Raw genomic sequence first — 20,985 nt, forward strand, 5'->3', positions numbered from 1 at the left:
GTTTTTAATTTGATTACGTTGAAATTGAATCTTTAAACTCTATCGTATTTCGCGTTGTAAGAGGAACTCCACCAAAAATCTCAATAATATGTAGGTAACAAAGGAATTTTTTTTCCAGAAATATTGAATATGAAGTCTGCTGTGTATTATTAATTTTTCAAACTAATTTATTCAAAATTTTATGGACTAAAGAATGAACATTTCAGTGAATGTCTCTCTAACATTCTTGAAACTTGATGTTTAGATTTTAAGAAAAATCTTGTCAGATCCATTCACTTCATTTAGAAAAGTGCGACAGTATTAAAAGCTTTGTCAAATTATTAAAAAGTCATTCTCTTATGCTGCTTTTTTATTTACGTGACTAGGAATAAGTAGGTAGATACCATCTGCTAAATGTTTCGGTATAAATTTTAAAATTAAAATAAGCCTACAAAAGCCAGTTTGCAATAATACGAATAAGCCACGGCACGTAGTGCGCAAAGTGCATGAAATTAAAAAAAAATCGTTTGTACTTCATATATTGATGCTGAAATGTGTTTAATAATGTTACGATTAGGTATAAATAATTAAAATTATTATTGTACCGTTTGCAAAGTGCAACACGAAAAACAACAAGTAACAAGATATAAAGCTATAAAGTAAATTTCAGCGTGCTAAAACCACATACCGTTGTTATTTAACGTTAAAAGCGCGTATTTTATGATAATTAAACTAGCAAAACGTTGTAGTGTCCTTTTTTTGGTGACAGCATTGAGCTAAAACTAAGTTTATTCGCCTGGAGTACTAGAAATGTCARGATCTAGATTGAATAAAATTAAACTTAATGAATAAATGTCGACATTAACTTTATCAAGCAAAATTCTGAAACGATTTTTTTTATGGAAATTTGGTTAATTTAAGTTAATCATAAGTAATCATTACAAAAGAAATACTATTAGAGTGGCTTTTAAGGTGCAAAACTAATAAGTGAATCACTAGTTCTTAAAAAAAGAATACAAAAACTAAAATGCCGATATATTCTGGGCCATTTTTGCACCAAGTGTTCATATTTTTTTTATACAGGATGTTCCATTTTTATTGTTARAAATTTAAACAAATGATAGAATATTWGATTTTTAAATAAAAGTTTCCTATAAAATGTATTGAAAAATATTGTATAAAGGAGCTACATCCCCTGCAAGAGGTGCACCTTTTAATGGATTTTTTCCAATATTTCAGAAACCATTGTAGATAAAATTTCAAAATTTGGTACAACTGATAACCTTTATACATCCAAACAAATTCAAAGATAAAATGTCGAAATTTTTACTCAGCGGCGTCCTAAACTGGGAGGTTTAAGGTAAAAAGTACCCTAACTATTTTGGCTGTTGGCTGTTGGCATATCACTTTTAACCACATAATTCTAAATTTCATAGTTTTTCATAAAAAAGAGGTCTTTTGCGTTTTTTTGATACAACTTACCGTTTTTGAGTAAAATTAGTTTACAATTTGTCTTAGACTATAAAGAGGATAAAAATTAAAAATTAAATTCGTGTTACCGTTTAAGATACCCGTGATTAAAAAATTCGACAATGATCTTTGAATTCGTTCAGGTTTAAAGGTTATCAGTTGTACCAACTTTTGTAATTTTATCTGTTCTGCAAAAGTAGAAAAAAAACATTAAAAAATGCATCTCTTCTAGGGGGTGTAGCTCGCTTACATAACATTTTTGAAACATGTTCATAGGAAACTTTTGTCTTAAAATTAAATATTCTATCACCTGTTTAAATTTGTAACAATAAAAACGGAACATCCTGTATATAAACAATTTTAACAAAAAATACATATATTTTAATAAACTCACCTAGAGTCTACCTACTCTTTCTAACTTGTTTCTTGTTGTAACAAATAAAATAATAATTAAGTAGCTCTSAGTTTAAKATGAAGCTAAGTACATAAAGTTCATTAAACTGTAGTCATGCCAAAAATGTTTTCTTCAACAAAATTAATCATTTTCAGTTGACAGGAGACACAGGACTTTTATTTATCATTATTTATTCTGTTGTGACGTGAATTATTTTCGTCATTGTTGTCGTGTGGCGAAAAGTCATTTATTATGAGAATAGTGTGCAAATCAATTATTATTAAAGATGGTGGATGCGCCTGGTATGGTAGTCACGCGCTCCATTAAACTTGCATCTTTAGTAAGAAATGTAATCTTCTTAGATGTATTCAATCAATTAAACTTTTCAGCTCGTTTCCYATAAAGCGCTTCATTTCGAAGTACCCTCTTAACCGATAATATCAACGGCAATTACAAATTGACTCAGCCACACAATAATACGTGAGACCGAATTTGTGTGCTTTGGGGATGATCAGAATCATTAATTCACTAAAATGGGGAAACGTAATATCTTAGTCCTACATAGACGATTAATCAACGAGTTAAAGTCCAGTGCTTGGCGTTATTATTGTATGCCTAAACAGTTTAGATTTGGTCAATATTTATCCCAAGCTAATTCACTCTGTAGCTAAACACAGACATCATTAATTTATTTTAGACAAAATGTACTAAATTAAAAAAATATTACGATTTTTACGCGCTTTTGATGGGGTAGAAGTGACGTTATCTACCTAAATGTTCCATTTATCGTCCCATTACAACTTATCAATCTCTGACTCCCCAAATCATTACCGCAGAAATTCGTTTCGGGATATCTGATATGTTAGGTATTTGGAAAGCATAACTTTTGCATTTCCATCTCTAACCGATATAATAATTTTACCAGTATTGTAAAAATTCGAGTTTCTGATAAAACCGTTGTTTGTTTGTTGAATTTGGATCATATTTAAATTAATTAAAAACGTATGGTAAATAAATTAAATTGTTTATCTCACATTTGTGTTTTTATAGGTTTCCTACAATTTTTTGTAATAATTTTTTGGTTTTAGTTACAGAGAATGTTTAATATCCCGGCGCATCCACCATTTTTACTAGCCAGATAAATTTAAGATTCTCTACTTTTGATCAGTTTTGTCTATGTTAATGCATATTTTTAACATATACACATTTAAAACAAAGAAGAATCAAAATCATCTCATCTAGTAAGTAAATAATTTGAATTATTGACATTTTTTACTGCAGAAACTACCACAATTTCTGTTTGTTTATCTACCTCTAAAGTTACTTACAATTGATTTTTTTTATTTTGACAAAATAATTTAGTTAATTTATCTCATGGTCTTTAAATTCCCGACGCAATCCTCGTTTCAATACCAAATTAAATAAGCAAAAGCATTTTTTTAWAACAAACTATTCTATCATTACCTTAAATGACTAAAATTTTACAAAAATTAATTGTTTTACCGATTTTACTTTTGAAATTTTTATTTTTCATTTTTACTTTTGTCTGGTAGAAATATGCGTAATTATAAATCCAATTTTATTAAACATCAAATGAAATCATTCCCTGAGCTGTTTATAAACAACTCGTTTGTTTGTATGATTTATTTCATTTACTGCCCACATAAATTTCGTTCATATTTTTATCGTGACTAATTGGCTAAAAGCACACATTATTAAAACTGTATATTTTAATTTGGATACAGTTTTGTCACTCATATGACACTCGTTATGACTCGTAATAAGTTTTCATTATAATTGATGGCTCAAATCTGGAATTTAGTGAGTTTGCATGACAAACTCTTCCTTATTGTACCTAAACATTAGTAGTTAAAGGCGCGGCTCATATTTTTACAAAACTGAAAAAATTCGCAACCAACCTGATATCTTTTGTTCGTTTATTTTAAGAAAGTTGTTTCGTATCCAGTTAGTATCTTGACATTAACTTTTTCATTAATTATGTAAAAAGTTTCTTCCTAAATAAAATAAATGTTGGTTGAGATAGATAAGATTTAGTCCTAATTTTTATTGCAAATTTGTAAGTATCAGATAAAATAAAATGTAAAAAATAACAGCCAAAGTTACTGATTGAAATTTTCTCCGGAAATCTTGTGGTTCCACCATAGTTACYCAAAACCAAATTAAAGTTCCTATCTAATAAAATAATTACTTGTTTCTCTGCTAATAGCGTTTAATCCAATTTAACTCCCACGATCTTTACAAAAAGGTATCCTCTCTAGCCTCGTCGTAATCCTCTCGTATACCTTATCTACCCTCGAGATTAATGTAATCACGTTGGTGGGTGTCATGTTTCTAGTTGTCATTATTTTTGTTGTCACACATTTTTTTCTCTCTTGAATGTTAATAAATGAACCAGTACTCATCAATTTCCAGCTCCAGCTCTTGAATCGTCTCATTAAGGTAAAACTAGATTAATTTCGTTAAAACTGCATCACATCCTGTCAACCAAAATCACAAAACATTAAAAGTTTTACTCGAATTTAGCCAACAATAAGGTCCTGCACTCGACAACTTGTCGGCGAAGATGCGAATTAAAAAGTTTTGTCCCAACATTGTGCCAAATGGAATTCTGATTCAACCGACTCGATCAATTTAAGTTTCTTGCGCTTCATACATTAACATCACTAAAGACTCAAACACGAGATGAGGTAAAACACTCAGATTTTTAGTTAGAGAGGGAGCAAGAATCGATGACAAATATAGCGAAAACAAAGACATAAATGAGCCCAAATGTTCATTTATTCATAGATATAAGAGTGTCAAATTTATTTAATATACAGGATGAAACACCACAATAATTTTTGTGCACCACTTCTCTAAAATCACACTTTTTAGCATTTGATTGACTATCTTATCGTATTGCAAGAAAATTGAAAACGGTGAGGTCAACTGAAATTTTTGAACTAAAAAAGTAAATTCAAATCGGTTAACATTTATGTACTTCGCGCTAAAGACATGTAAACAAAAATGTAAGTAAAAGTGACTAGAAAACTTATTTGACAAGAAAAAAAGTATATTTATGTCTCCCATTAAAACTTGAAAATACAGGGTATAACTTCACGTAAAGAATGTCTCAAAACTCGCACCCCAAAGAAAAATGCCAATAAGATAATACCAGAAACATGCAAAAAATGTTATTGTCGCCGACACTTGACATTTTTCTTGGCAAGTAAGATAAGATACCAGAAACATAAAAAAATGTTTAAAAAATTCTGTCAAAAAATTTTGACATTTATTTTTGCCATTTGACTTTTTTATGTCTATTTATTGTTACCGATAATCTTGTATATGTTTTTCCACAATTATTTAGTAAAGGTACAAAAACTCAAATAACGTTAAACATAGTTACAATTCAGGATACAGCTTCTTAGTTTCCTCTTCTAATAACCTGCACCAAAAAAACATGTAGAATTATTTTCCACTAGAAATTAAAATAGGATCAAAGTGCAAAATTTAAATCCACATAATTCCTAAATTCTTGTAGATAAAATTGTTTTAACATTTTTCCATGTTTCTGATATCTTATCATACTTGGCATTTTTATTGATACCCTATTCAGGCTGATTTGTTTCTTATGATGTACAAAACATTTGGCAAACTAGCAAATTCAACAATAAATTAATTAAATTAAATCATTGGAAAGAAAAAAGGGCTAAAATGCGTACAGATAATATGGAAATTGATAGACCTGTTTTAAGCACATTAGGCGAAATCTGAATAAAAGTTAAAATTTTTACTTTTAAAGTTTTATTTTGTTCCAAATACAATCCCTTCACCGCTAAAATTTTTTGTTAAAACTGTTTTACTAAAAATTTGATCAATAAGCAGCTGGTCCTAGAGTAAAACTAAATTTATAAATTTTGTGGGTTAAGCCACTCTAATTCCAAACGCCTGTTTTATGTTAGCTGAAAATTTTCTATCATCATTCGAGAGTTGGCTCGACACCCTATATCATACAGGTGAAAATGAAATTCAATTTTATGGGATGTTTCTCAAGTCTTAAAAATTTACTGCTTTGGTTTTGATGAGATAAAAGTAATACAAAGGSAAGGTGCTCCAGAATTTTACCTGAATTTTTCATTATTCTGTAGGTTTCTTTGTGTAGTTAATTGATGATAATTTGTGCTTTATACTATTACATGAGACAATRATTTTATAATTTCCCAAGAACCGAGTGTTTTATTAATTCTACAGTTAAAAAGACGGGCATTTCTGGGTATTTATTAAGTATAATCCCGGCACCTCCACCATTTTTATCAAAATAAAAACGATTGACAAATTGAGTGTTTTAAGCAACATATCATTGAATTTATCACGTATTTTGTTGTTCACTATTGTTATTAACAATTTTCCAAGAATCGAGTATTTTCTCAATTCTACAGTTAAAAAGACGGGCACTTTTGTTTATTTATTAAGTATTATCACGACGCCTCCACCATTTTTTAAATTTTTATCGCATACAGTGGCGGACACGGAATATTGGAGATCAAATTATGTCAGTTCAAAAAATGTTAATGTAAGCTACCGCTTTATTGTCATCATGATTGACGTTTGAAACTAAAATTTGAAAGTTTTAGTTGAAATTTATTTTTGGCGTCGATTTTCCGAAACAATAATGCTAGCAATACGTACGTGTTTTTTATTAAAGTTTCATAAATTTTTTTGCTTTGTTGTCATTTTTTTCTGTAGCTTTCAGGATAAAAATTACAAAAACCGAAATTGAGGTTAGTTCCCTAAGGCCCGTTTTACGTTTTTAGGTCAGTTGAATGACAAATCGTCCAAAATTCCGTGTCCGCCGGTGTGTTATTCAATATTTATCACAAACTTAAACCATGTAATAAAAATTTCTTATATTTTACTTAATAATTCACGACGTTCTTGTTTCAAAACACAGTGTGTTCATAATACATGATACCTGTGTATCAATCTATCAATTTGTCGTCCCATATAAATATTGTTGTATTAGGCGTTACTMTAAATGGCAAATAATTATTATTAAAAAACAAGAGATATTTTAAATTAAAAATAAACGAATAGAAATCTGAGTAAAAATACTCYCATTAAAAAAACAACAAAAAAATTAACTTCAAATAGCTTCATGAAAAAAATACCAACTTTCCAGACAATCTAATAAAATACAAAAATGTTTCAACCCTTTTATCGTGTAATTGGTAGATATAGCCGTGAATCTCATACCCGTATTTATATTCAGCAGCTTTGAATTTATAACGAAAAACATTGGAAACAAAACAAACAATGCATAATTTAATTTAGAAAAATTGTGCTTTCATTGTCAGTATTTTGTGTTCTTTTCTGCGATATTAGATATCAAAATTTGGTGCAACGCTTGTAGACATTTTGCAACACTAATGACATTAATTTATCATCAAATTAATGTGAGTTTGTATAACTCGAGCGTAATGTAATATCTCAAACAGTTGAATATAATCTAAATTAAGGTGTTTGCCAGAAAACTTACAAATGCACAAATTGAGCATTATGTAAAATATCAAGATATCGTTTCAGTCACGTCGAAATTAAACTAGTTAATAGTTTTAACCATTAATATGGTTAAAAAGTTTTGTAATTTTTTGAGGAAATCATAAAAATGTTCAGTATATTAACTCAGCTAAATCGTAGATAACACTAAGGTTTATATTTTTTTTAATAGTCTGTCGCTACGACAAACATACTATAAACTATAATAGCTGCAAAGAATTTTAAATTAAACGCTGGAAGAAACAATTAAAATAAGAAATAAATATACAGACTGGATTATAAAAAAAACAGATTCTTGTTATTTTGTTTGCTTGTCTTAAGTAGAATAAATAAAAATGTTCTATTTTTTCCAAAGCCTACTTTATTTAATTTAATTTTCAAATTGCCTAAAAGCAATAGTTAATGATAAATAATAGTTAATGAGCTTACTGAAAGACAATTTAACGAGGAATTCAAAAATAATAAAATATACAGGGTGTTTCATTAAAAAACTGAAATTGATGTCACTTTCGGTGAAACAAGAAGCAACATTGAGCATCTATTCCAAAAAAAATAGATTACAATAAACAACTTTGTTCTCAAAGGTATTGTTATATCTTTAAAAACAATGGAGTTATGGCGTGGGGTGTTTTTCATAATCCAGCCTGTATAAATACAGGGTATTTCACGAGTGATAATGAGCCTGAAGGAATTGAAAATACAACCCACAAAACATTTGCAAAGTTAACGTGGATTTTTTAGATATCGCATTGTTTATTATGAATCCACGATAGCTTTGCTTCGATAATTTTATTTGTCACAACCATATCACAACTGACATTAGCAAAATTTCAAAATGCATTCGAACGATGAGAAAACAGATCTGATTCTCATTTATGGCGAATTTGGGAAAACTGCTACTGCCGTTGAACCTTTGTAAAGACAATGTTTCCTGTATAGAAAAGCTCCAAAAAGGCTTGAAAGTGTTTTTCAGTGATGCCCAATAAGACAATAACCTTAAAAATTGTGTTTCCTGTCTTGTCAATTTCTTTGTGTCAGTTAATTTTAAAATTCATAATCAAAATCCATGAAGCCAATGCAAATGTATTGCTGGCTGCAGTTCAGATGTGGTCAGGCTCATTATCAGTCGTGAAATACCTTGTATAAAATAATAGTTATTTATTGTAAGAGTGTGTTAGATAGCGTTGTATCCACGCAAGAATGTTTAATTAATTAGTTTAGTTAATTTTCTTAAAACGCAACTAACGACTGCAATATAACGTTTTATCCACAATCACAGGCCCAAATTATTCCAAACTTAATTACAAATTAAACTGACATTTAAACGTCACGCCAAATGTGCTTTCGTTAAACGTAGTAAGCTGTTACGCGGTGCACTGGTTACTAACAGTGGAATAAAAAAAATAAATAAATAAAAAAAAACACTTTATTCTAATAGTGGATAAAGTGGTACTTTATACGCATCTAAAATGTGGAATAAAGTCCCTTTATAGAGTGATTGTAGATAATAATTATTTATTCGACGAGTTTTAGTGTAAATCGGACGGAATATTTCACTGAGTGGGTTATTAAACCACGAGTGTGGGTTATCATCCACGAGGTGGAATAAAGCGTCCGATTTACACTCAAACGAGTTGAATACAACATTTTATTCTTCGAATTAGACTCAATAAGGCTTAAACTTGCTTTAAATCTGTTAAAAATAATCTSACGTTTCGTATTGAGAAATGCCAAACAGTTGTCAAAACATCCTTACACGGGAGAAAAACCGTAAATTTTGACAGTGTCGAAAAATAAAATATCTTTATTCAATCCTCTATGTTAAAATTGAATTTTATCTACTCGTTTCTTCATGTTAAAATGAAATTTTATCGTCTAGATTACTCTAGATGATAAAAAATACATCCATTGTTGTATATCTGCGGTTGTTAGTTGCTAACGATCTTTGACATTTGATTTCATTGTTGAGTTTTACTTTGATATTTATAAATATCGACCAAATTGGCTACAAAATTAGTTAGGATTGAATAAAATTGTATAGTGTACACGACGATAAAATTTTCATTATCTTTTCGAGCATATTAGCGTCTCGGCTGAGGCCTCGACGCTAATTTGCTCTCAAATTCAATTTTATTGTCTTGTATAAGAAATAACTATTAAATCATTTATATCCGTACGTAGCAACTGGTATCTAAAATGGGTGTTTTTTGAATATTTATGACTTTTCTGACTTTCATATCTTGCAGATCCAAACATGTCTTACGGCTATGTCCCCCAGTACGTAACGGAAGAACCAGAGTCCGAAAGCGACTGTCCCTCGGACGACCAAGTCATGCAACACGTTACATCCGACGTTACCGAACTGTACCGGAGGAAACATCAAACCGTAAACCATCACCGGAACTCAGCCGGAACATATTATCACACGCACGTACCCAAGTAAGTAGTTACGACCACAACTGAAACTTTTCTAATGGAAATTTGAACACTTGACGAAAAGTTAACTCGAGGAATTGTTCGTGACTTTGTCGCGATCTCATAATGATTGTTAATAAAACAGGGCAGGAAGAAAATAGGACGAAAAGCTGGAAGGGTATAATAAACGGTCATTTTGTTACATTACAGTAGTCTAGTATGTTGCGAAGACACAAATTTCATGTTTTAAGTATATTTAATTTAAAGAGAGGACAACTTTTGTCAGAGACAAGAATGTTAGATCCTTTCAGCAACTCAAACCGGAACACAAATTAATTAAAAACTTTTAATCTCTTAATAACAAAACACGTACAAATAACTAATATTCATTTTCGTTGCAAACGCGACCCACGACATGACTGTTTGCAGTACAGCCATCTGATAAAAATTAAACCACAAATTTTTAATGTTCTCCTGAAATTAAAACATAATCTCACGACTATTTCTGTGAAATGTGGTAATTGCAGTGTTGGTGACATCTGCACTGCTTTTTTCTCAACTTTCCAAATTAAAAAACATGACTATTTAAACATTCGTATTAAGCTTTGATGATAAGTTGGCAAATTTACAAAAAGCTGAGCTAACTGTGTGGATAAGACATTTTTTCAGATCCGCCTACTAATAAATCACTCTAATTCGATTGAGAGCACAGTTTCGGAACTTTTAACTGACCATCTGTGTTTTGGATAGATTTTTATTGGGGTTTATTGCGGAGCTGTTACATTAAATGCAAACAGAGCAAAAACGCTAAATTGAAAATTAGTAAATTGTCATTTTCTACGAACATTTCTGAGTGAATTATTTTCACTAAAATGTTTCTGACGCTTTGGTTAAAATATATGCTTAAATAAGTAATTAAAATTAGTACGCCCACGATGAATTTTGTACTCGTATAAACTCATCAAAGGAAGCTTTTTTGATAAGTTCAAAGTTCAAATTAATGCAAGTTTTTCAGTTTTGTGTTATTTTTACAAAAAATAAATACGTATGATAAATGTACTCCTAAGTTCTAAAATAATTGCTTTCAAGGATGAATAAAACAAATCAAGACATTGATTCATTATTCGAAGTTTGTTTTAAATTTTTTGTAGGCAGAGTTAGGTCAATGCATCGGTAAAAAAACAAGCCTTTATTTCTTATCATTTGCGTGAGTGACTCAGCCGTAACCCATAACTCCGTAAAAATTTGCAATTTGGAGTTGGAGTGGTACATTTCTATGAAAACAACGAAAATTAAACTATTTAAATTTCAATTTCAATTTTGAGCAATGATCCACGTCCTCCACAATACAAATTATTAAATTTCCCARAATAAGCGTCATCTTGACATTAAAGAATATTTTGTCCGTGCCCATGCATAAAATTCTTGTCTGACGACCAATATTAAAACTGCCTTCCTGCGACAAGAATTTCCTAATTCTTGCGACCCATTCAAGTGCATTTGCTTTTTGTTGTCTCACTCTTGTCATTGTTTTCGTTGAGGAATTTAACGTGGTTTTTTCCGCTTGACGGCAACAAACCTACTTTAAAGTTTGAAATTTTCACGAAGGTCTGTTCTCAACTATGTTTCGGGACCGGAGTGAAAGAAGGTTCCGGTTTTTGTACCGACTACTGTCAAAGTTCGGTTTCCGTTCGGTGTAATAACAATTCGAGCACTAGGTAAAAGAGCTTTTCGATCGAAAGAAAGCGATTGTTTTGCTTTTTACGGCGGCCGCCGTTTGCAGCCGTTCCGTACGATAAATTCACAATTAAATGTACTCTGTGGAACTTTAGAAACGAAGGCAATTTTGTAATTGTTAATTGGATGTTACAAGCAAAAGTATTAAGAATTTTAAATTATTCTTATTGAAGGACTGCTCTCATCTCAGCTAGTTTAGATATAGARATTTTTTGATCGATTCTCAAGCCTTTATTATACTTTAAGTAGGGAAATCCACTGCAATACTTTATAAATCGACAAATTAAATTTAAGATTGACTTTTGAGCCATGCACATTTCCCCTCGAGTCAACTTTTCGTATAGAATTTTCATTCATGTTGAGGTCGTCCTTTGAATCTTTAAGCCATTATAAATGTCCTTTTATCTCCTTGTAGCTGTTACGAACAACAAACCCGAATCCCGGCGACTTGTGTGTGTAACCTGCCGCCTGATCCCAGATACTGCTATTATAAACCGGTTCCTCAAGCCCAGGAAGGGATATTCAGAAGTTCTACAACTGTCTCACCGAATTTGCGGACTTGTCCTGACACGAAAGCCGCCTCTACGGCCACCTTTAAGAAATATCCGGTCACGGCGAGAACTCCAAGGTAAGTGTTTTGGCTGTTTTGTTTGAATTGCTAGTTTTTCGTGTCTTCGTACTTTTGTAATGGAACTGTTTTTTTGCATATGTGACTTCTGATAATCTCTCAACCGTTCATGCATTTTAAAAACGTAAGTTATTGTCGGCCGTTTCTGGCCAATGCGAGTCTATAAATCATCCGAGTAATTTTAGTAAAATTTCATGCATTATTTTGTTTTGTATTAAGATAAAAGAAAAGAAGAAATAATCGGGTATTGCTTAATGTTTCTCTAATCTTCCGGATTCCTTCCAAAAGATGAAATCGTCAGCAAAAGTCGATATAACGCTTCTTAGACTCAATCAGGAAATGCTCTAGAAACAATCAGCTATAATGGTAAATAATGTGCGCGCTTATGTTCGTCGATAGCTTTGGTACTGGCTTTGAGATCTTGATGGAGATTATGACAATTAGGTATAGAGAACTATGTTTGAACAAAACTAGTTTCGACGGAAGAGAATATTAGGTGACAGTTGCACAGGTGAACAGATGTTTAATAATTATTCAGATAGTTGAGTAGGTTGTTATAGAAATTATTGGGTTTGGTAATTGCGTGATCTGTTTTCAATGACTTGTTAAATTGAGTAATCATATATTAAAGACCTGTGACATTGTAAATACACAGTAATTAAATGCTGAATTAATTAGGATTGTAATGAGCCAATAATACAATTTTACAGAAAAGTTGCAGAGAATTTTATCACCCTTGTTTTATGTGTTTACAAAATTAACAATAGCACGCACAACGTAGAGGATTAGTTCTGCGAAAATAATACTCTACAACTTACAAATTTGTCAAAAACCTTTTTCTTTATCTCAGTATTAATAACTTTTGTTGTTTTAAAATGTCGCGAAATTTATGTGTTATATTCTGACGGTTAAATGAAAAACAATTATTAATTATTGGCAACGTTTTGGAATATTTTATTTCTTATTCAGGTCATGAATTATTTTTTATGTTGCATAAGCATCTTGGCAAGTTTTTCTTTCTTTCTCTCACTCTTTTTGATCACACAAAACAATTAAATGTCTCATAATCAGTCAAACCAAATACTAAACTCCATGGTTAAAAAAATAGTATTACTCTGAACTGAAGCTACTTGTAATAAGTTTGAAATCATTACCGAAAAATCTTAGCCACATAAATGGGTGAAACATTTAAAAAAGAGTCAATTACCGAATTGTTAAACTTAGCAGATAGTTTTTTCAGTTGCACACCTTGACAAAATTTCCTTTCACGCTTTCGCATTTGATCTAAATTTAACTTCAGACGTCTCGACTTTTCTAGTACTCAACAATTGGCACTTTTCGGGCGACAARGATCGCTAAATACTTATAACGATTGATGAAGTACAGGATCAAAGTTGAAATCTCTCTGATAGTTTCCTTTTCACAAGTTATCGTTTTTCATCTTCTCGCGTAACTCTTCACCGAGGTGGACGTTCCACGTGCGATTTTTCCACCCTCGTTAATTTATCTCTCATTTCACGTCTGACACTCCACCGGGACAACGTCGGTCGTGACTTGTTTATTTATTCAGGTGCGTGGAAGGGTCGGTGAGATACCTACAACATTACGGCTTATTCGAGATAAACACTCTCTTAGTTAGACTATTTTAAATATTAAAATCACCGAGTTTAATTGCTAGCGACACTTGATTCAATTGTATTTTCCGGACGATGGCGGTTATTCCGGTTACCGGAGCTTCCGGATGTCACGAGGCCCGTTTTCACGTCGTCTAATGTCGCATATTGGATCAGTTACTCGGGTGGAAGTTTCGTGTTTGCCGCAGGCGTCGAAGAAAACGCATTTGTGACAGTTTCGACAATATAAACTCGGCAACTTCTTTATAGACGAAGTTGGAAGTATTGCGACTTTGTTGCCTATTGTCAACACTATACCTTATACATATAATAAGGATGCTGCATATTGTCATTCTTTGAATATTCATTTTTTTTTTGAATGAAATAACTTTAATTGCCTAGCTTCACAATGTTGCGATTTTTAATAGAAAATTTCTGAGACATTCCAATATGAAACAACTTATTTTGTAAAGAAATAAGTAAAAATATTGGAAGTAAATGTTAAAAAAATATGCAAACAACTTTTCGGATGATTTTACAGTAACTAATTAACTAATTACAAATTTTCGCAAAAAAGAAATTGATAACAACTTGTATAAAATTTATCTTGAAAGCTATAATAACCAGATGCGTAGTACCTCCGTGCATAATTAAAACATTTTCCTCTTGTACAAGGCTAATATTGCTGCTTATAAAATGTTACATCTCATCCAAAAGTGTTCTGTGATATTAAAGTTATTAGAATTTCAAATATTAAGCATTCTGTTATTAAAAAGTACTTATAAAGAAATCAGATTATCAAAGAATTAACATCAAAGTTTATCTCTAACTTGCACAGCTTTGAAACTTTGTTACTTTAAATAAAAAAAAAACGTTTAAGATTACAAGTGAATAGCTGTGAAATGAATAAACAGTTTTAAAAGTGCGAATTAAATATCACTCATTTGAGTGATCGTTACTAGTTAGTTAACCTGCTGTTTTTTCTAAATGCAAGTTTTTTTGGTACAGGCTATTAGAAGAGGAAACCAGGAAGTTGTATCCCAAATTACAATTTGAGAGTTACAACTCTGTTTAATGTTATTAGTGGATTTTATTGGAAAAATTTTTGTACCTTTACTAAACAATTATAAAAAATACATAGAAGATCATCAGTATCATTAAATAGACATAAAAAAGTGTCAAATATCAATAAATTAATGTCAAAATTTTTTGACAGATAGAATTTTTTAAATATTTTTTTTCATGTTTCTGGTATTTTACCTTATTTAGTATTTTTCTCTGGGGCGTGAGTTCTGGAGCACCTGTATAAACAGCTTTGACAATTTTTATAAATTGTAATCTTACGGTGTACCTTTGACGGTACAGATTCAGCCACAGCATTTTGTGGCATTGTCCATTTGTCAACACCATGTCAGTTCTTGCGTCGTTTGGCCACATTTTAAATTCAAGGGAAAAAAAGTGGAATTTTTGACACTGTCAAATTTAACTAATCACATATCAACAGTTACTTTAATTTGAATTTAATAAACTAAATTTTTCTAATGTACAAAAAGAAAAGTTGACTGTGACAATGTATTTTGGGTTGCGTCTAAAATTCGTTAAGGGACTTTATTATAAGTGACTCAGCTTGTACAATACTATAACAATCATTAAATGCCTCCTTAATAATAGTAACAGGTTTCTATTTAAATATGACGTCATAGTTGACGGTGATTTGAYTGTATTGTGAACGGARCACAATTTAAAATACGTCCGACGAGGTGTCAAATGTCAGATTAATAACTTTCAATACGATGGTTCGTTCACAATCAAATTTTCATGGATAGCTTTGACACCAAATTAAAAAAAAAACACCTTTTATAATAGGTACATAATTAATAATAGTATTGACGCAGCCATAAAAGTGTTGCTACCGGTCTGATACCGTAAATAGCTATTTTCGTGTTTTCAATGGAAAAAAGATTTTAATASGTAGAAATCAACAAAGTGTCATTTTAATCGTTGACAACACTTTACTCATTAGCGACGCAGTTACACGTTTTTGWGTTTTCCAATTGAAAAACATCTCTCGTAACATGTGAAATACTTGCCTTTTGACTGCATATTAGGTAGTAYAWTWMWWKWSGKWWKWMMTKYWGRTYKWKWTTWTRRYYMWSAWWWTTTRKYSAAWWWMTTRGWMRWWWWKRTTYTKWSWTRSKWWMTTTTSKKAAWMKWTWWMTTTYWTTAKWMSWAYKWTRMRWTGTWWWYKAWKASRWTWTTATTCAAACCGCGTTTAATTGAGTAGGTACAWAAAAAATAACATGTTCAACATGAAAGAAAACTTTATTGTTCGTTGACTCACACGTGAATCTCCACGAGTGCGTTAGACACTTTGCGACGAGTTGTGCACACTATTTTTTCCTACAACCATAAAAATGTRATTATGAACTTTGATAAATTTTAATTAATTTATTTTTTGTCATTTACAATATTTACATGTTATGTGTTGTTTTGGCAATTATTATTAAAAATCAATGGATGTTTAAGTGTTTCATCACTCATCAGTCATCAGCTTTGACACTGATTTATTTCGACATGCGCTCCTACTAACTGTGCTGMAGAGTTTTGGAACATTTAAGATATAGGGGGATTCATTGTATTTTACCAGTTTTCATTAATTTCAATGTGCTCCAATACACATTTTTCMTTATTTCTGTTTAAAGTTACTGTAACACAACACAAATTTTCTCGATTTTGCTTAGTATTTTTTCGTAAAAGTAATTTCCTTTATAATGTCTCTTCTAGATACTCGTAAAATATTTGTGTAATGGGATGAGGATGTAGTTGTTGAAGCAAATTTAATAAGCTCTCTCGGTTCGATTTGCAGATACTATCGTGGCGTCGGCAGCCAAGTGTGTAAACGTCCTTCAGCCCTTTGTCTTCCGGTAACGTGTCAGCCCGATCCTGCAGCGTTCCATCGTCCTCGAAAAGCGGCCCCAACTCCTACGGAAATTCAGCATTATCGCGGTCAAGAAGCTGCCTACGCAATTAATGACTACGTCATGAGAACGACGGCGGTCAAGAGAACGGACACCCGTCCTGTCGATTCCGAAGGAGACGTGAATTCGAGATTGAACGATCTGGAAAATTTCCTCACCAAATTCGACGACGAAGCCGAAGACGAAGGCGAAACCGAACAAGTCGAGATATCAGGAGTCAGCGAAATATCGAAGATTTTAAAACCGAAGGTGCCGCTGACACTAATTTTGACATTGAAACAACAAAAAAAACAACATTAACTCGTTCAATACTTCACACTAACAAAACGAAAAATTTACCTATCGTCCGCAAACAGCAGAGAAATTTTGCTTTTTACTAAATAGCTTTCTTACAGCCCAGTCAAATTAGAAAAATCGGTGGAAAAAAATCCTAGAGTTGGAATTTTTTTAAACGCTTTCTTTACACTTGGGTAGACATGTATCAAAAGTCCCTGAAGGTGGGTGGCGAGCTCGAGGAGGAGGAGGGGGTTAAAGGAAATTATCACTCCTGCAGGTTTTTATCTTCTCATCAAAACTAAAGCTTACAAAATTTCCTACAAAAATGGTCCTTTGCATTTTTGTTGTAAGACTAACCGTAAGCGAGTTATAGGGCACACAAAAAACATCATTTAAAAAAATGTGCTTTATCTGCATTTAAAACAGAATTAGTCTTGTAATTTAAAAAAAAACTGACAGTAAATTAAATTTAGTTGATCCAATACTTTATTAAAGGAAGGGGGAGTCACGAGGGTCTGTAAATACAAACTCATCTTTTATGTAATTTATGCAAAATTTTCTGTAGAAGTCTATTTCTGCATCAAAATTTCCTATAAAAATGGTCCTATTCATTTTTGTCGTAGGACTAAGCGTTGGCTTCAAAAGTTTGGAGTCTACATAAAATTGCATTAAAAATCCTTTGAAACACATTTCATTACCATATGGTAAGTATTTATACCAGATGAATAAAAAGTATGGAACCAAACGTTTTTTGCTTAAACTATTTATTTTTTGCAAAAACTAATTGATGAGTGATAAAGTACTATAAAAATGTGATGATTTAACAAGAATATTTTTTTTCGAAATTACCTTTTGTTTCTACAAAAAAAAATATTTTTTTAAATGGCAACTCACCATACAGGGTGATTCTTAAATAGACCGACAAAATTTTATCCTTAGTAGTATCAAATGAGAACATGCTGGAAAAAATATTTAAAAAATTCTTTGTTTAAACTTTCTCCACATAAAATTGATTAAAATTATTTTCGAAGTAAAGCGTACGCCACTGATGTGTTAGCACAGGTAGTGGAAACCATGGTATTAACGTGATGAAAATGTACTTGATCATTGCAACAATTCATAAACGCCGTAAGTGGCACGGATCAAGGGGGTTTTGCCCCTAAAAGGTATAAACGTAAAAAGGGTACAGTTTGTCTCTATTTATCCTTAGAAAGCTGTAATAAAATTTTGTCGGTCTATTTAAGAATCACCCTGTATAATCATTTTTCTCATAAAAGCTATGCTCTAAGGATTACAACTATCTGCTTTATATTTAATTTAAAAAAAAAAAATTTTTTCATATAAATTGCAATTTTGACAAAAAAAAAATCGCATAACTCAAAAACAAAACAAAATTTCGTTCTGAAAATACGATCACATTTTTTATATTACTTTAGTTTATATTAATTATTATTTTCTGGGGGCAAATGATTAAAAATAAAATCGCTTGGTTCCATACTTTATATTTACCCTGTATGTGWAGAGCGTTCCCTAACTAAGCTGGTATGCCTGAAAGGTGACTCGGGTGTAGACATTTAAACGGAGATGTAAATAAAAWTTTTGGATGAAAGAGAGAATCAATCTGTAAGGGGGTTAAATGGGGTGTAAATGTTTAAACAAAGATATAAACATAAAATTATTTAGAGGTGTACTAAAATCAGATTTTTCYAAAATTAGTTTTTAAGGGAATAAAATGGTGTACAGATTTAAAGGGATATAAAAACATAAAATTTAGAAAATATGATCCTTACAAAGTGTAGAAAAACAAAATTAAAAACATGAAATTTCGAATTTTGAGAGTGCAGAAGTTCACTGAGACGACACTTTATGAAAATCAGCATTTAATATTTACCCATAAACATAGCCCATGCGAAGAACGAGACTACTATAACTGAATCCTATACATAACATAGGTAATTATCTAGCATTATATCTCTATAATACACATAAGCCTATGGAATGGTTTTGTGAAACAGCTTTTTCCCATTTTATATCACTATATCAGAAATACACGCGGACAAAGTCGCAGGCATATGCTAGTTATAAGGATGACTCGGAAGACTTGATAAGACCCTCGTGGCACCTTCTAATAAACTGTTGGATTCAATACATTCAATACATTCTATTTTTTAATATTGTACTGAACAAGACTGTAATTCGGTTTTCAATGTTTAAGTTGAAGACGTAGATGCAGCATATGAGGACGACTCGGAAGACTTTATAGACTCTCTAATGAAGTGTTGCACTCAATAAATTAAATTTGCTTTCATTTTTTTCAAATCACAAGATTAATTCTGTTTTAAATGCGGATAAAGCACATTTTTTTAAATGATGTTTTTTGTCAGCCCTATAACTCGCTTGCAGTTGTCCTACAACAAAAATACAAAGGACCATTTTTGTAGGCTTTAATTTTGATAAGCAGCCAAAAACCGTTAGGAGTAATAGTTTCCGAGATATAAGCAAAATAACAAAAAAAGACACCTTCCCCCCCCTCCTCAAGCTCGCCCTCCACCTTCGGGGACTTTTGATATATGTCTACCCAAGAATAAAGAAAGCGTTTAAAAAAAAATCCAACTCTAGGATTTTTTTCCACTTTTGTCTAATTTGACTGGACTATTGACTAATAAATAAAATAAAAGTTCTCAGTGTTATAGTTCTAAATTGCGCTAAAATTGTAAAATTGGGTAGAGATTCGAAGCTTCTATTGTCACATCTCCCTTGTCACATTCCCACTAAACAATCCAGATATCTAAATCYCCCGATCCCCAGCGAAAAATATTTTGCGTTACACTATCGCCACTGCCATGTCACCTAAATAACCTCGTATAAAATAAATTTATTTCACTCAGGTCCCGGCATCGGTCAAGGCCAAACAACCCGACAAAATTATAAAACTTAGAGCTGTTAAAACAAATGTAACTGAAACTATCACAAGCCCCGAGAAAGTAAGTAAATTAGAAGTAAAAGAAGCACCTGAAGAACCCTTAAACGTACTTTTACAAAAATTAAATAAAGATAATCCCAAACCAAAAGAAACGAAAAGTGACAATGAAGTGAAACGAGAGTCGAAATTTAAGTCAGTAATGGGGAAGAATAGACAGTTTTGTATCGAACAAAAACCYCCACTTGACGATAACTCGGCATTGGAGTTGCACAAATCGAAAAGTTATATCGTGAGTCTAATTGATAAAGCTTTAAGTAGAGAATTGGGAACTGTTCCTGGCGACAAGTGCACGAGAAAAGAGGTAAAAATTTGATTCAACTAAAATTCGAATCACAAATTTTATTATAGTTTATGACAATGAGTCCTAAGAAAGCAATCGATTTGGTTAATCGGCACACATCTTCGACTAAAGGTGGAGAAAAAAACATCAATCTGGATGTCGCACAAGCAGGTTCTTCAAAGAAAGACGATCAGTGTGTTTGCAAAAACGGTATGGTTTGAAAATTCAATTTTTGGCTTCTATTTGTGTTCTATAAAAATGAAAGACACATCTGATTATTTTAAATTTATAAAGTAAGGCCGTCTTCCATTTGTTATTCTTAAATTAGCCACTCGGGAACGATCTAGTAAAAAAGAGAGTTTGAAATGATATTTACTTTTACGCTGAGGCTTCACTTTTGGGATAAACGTATAAAAAAAACTAACATAATAAGATCAAGAAACCGGCCTAGCATCTTTGTTTACTTTCTGCCAATCAGGCTTATGCCGAGGAAAATGCTGGTGGGTTGAAATCCAGACGTCAACATAATACTCGAGAAAAAATGGCAATACGTGAAAGTGTAAGATCTATTTAAACAAAAAAAAAAAGAAATAGAGTTCTTAATGCTTTGTTTCTATGCAAAAAATAAAAAAAAATAAGTATTATTAATTTACTTTAATACAAGTAAAAATTA

At 31.5% G+C, this 20,985-nt stretch overlaps 1 protein-coding gene across 1 annotated transcript; it reads left to right on the forward strand.

Annotated features, from left to right (window-relative positions):
• Nucleotides 1–4,181: 4,181 nt before the first annotated feature.
• LOC123010645 lies at nt 4,182–20,533 on the forward strand. The gene is made up of 6 exons (XM_044407714.1): nt 4,182–4,303; nt 9,649–9,841; nt 11,970–12,182; nt 16,662–17,022; nt 19,938–20,333; nt 20,381–20,533. The coding sequence occupies exons 2-6, from the start codon at nt 9,657–9,659 to the stop codon at nt 20,531–20,533; spliced, it is 1,308 nt and encodes a 435-aa protein (XP_044263649.1). The 5' UTR covers nt 4,182–4,303; nt 9,649–9,656.
• Nucleotides 20,534–20,985: the final 452 nt, after the last annotated feature.

This window comes from Tribolium madens, unplaced genomic scaffold, assembly GCF_015345945.1.
Source record: "Tribolium madens isolate multiple individuals breed KSU strain unplaced genomic scaffold, Tmad_KSU_1.1 Scaffold_19;HRSCAF=116;Tcas5.2_LG9, whole genome shotgun sequence".
NCBI lineage: Eukaryota > Metazoa > Arthropoda > Insecta > Coleoptera > Tenebrionidae > Tribolium > Tribolium madens.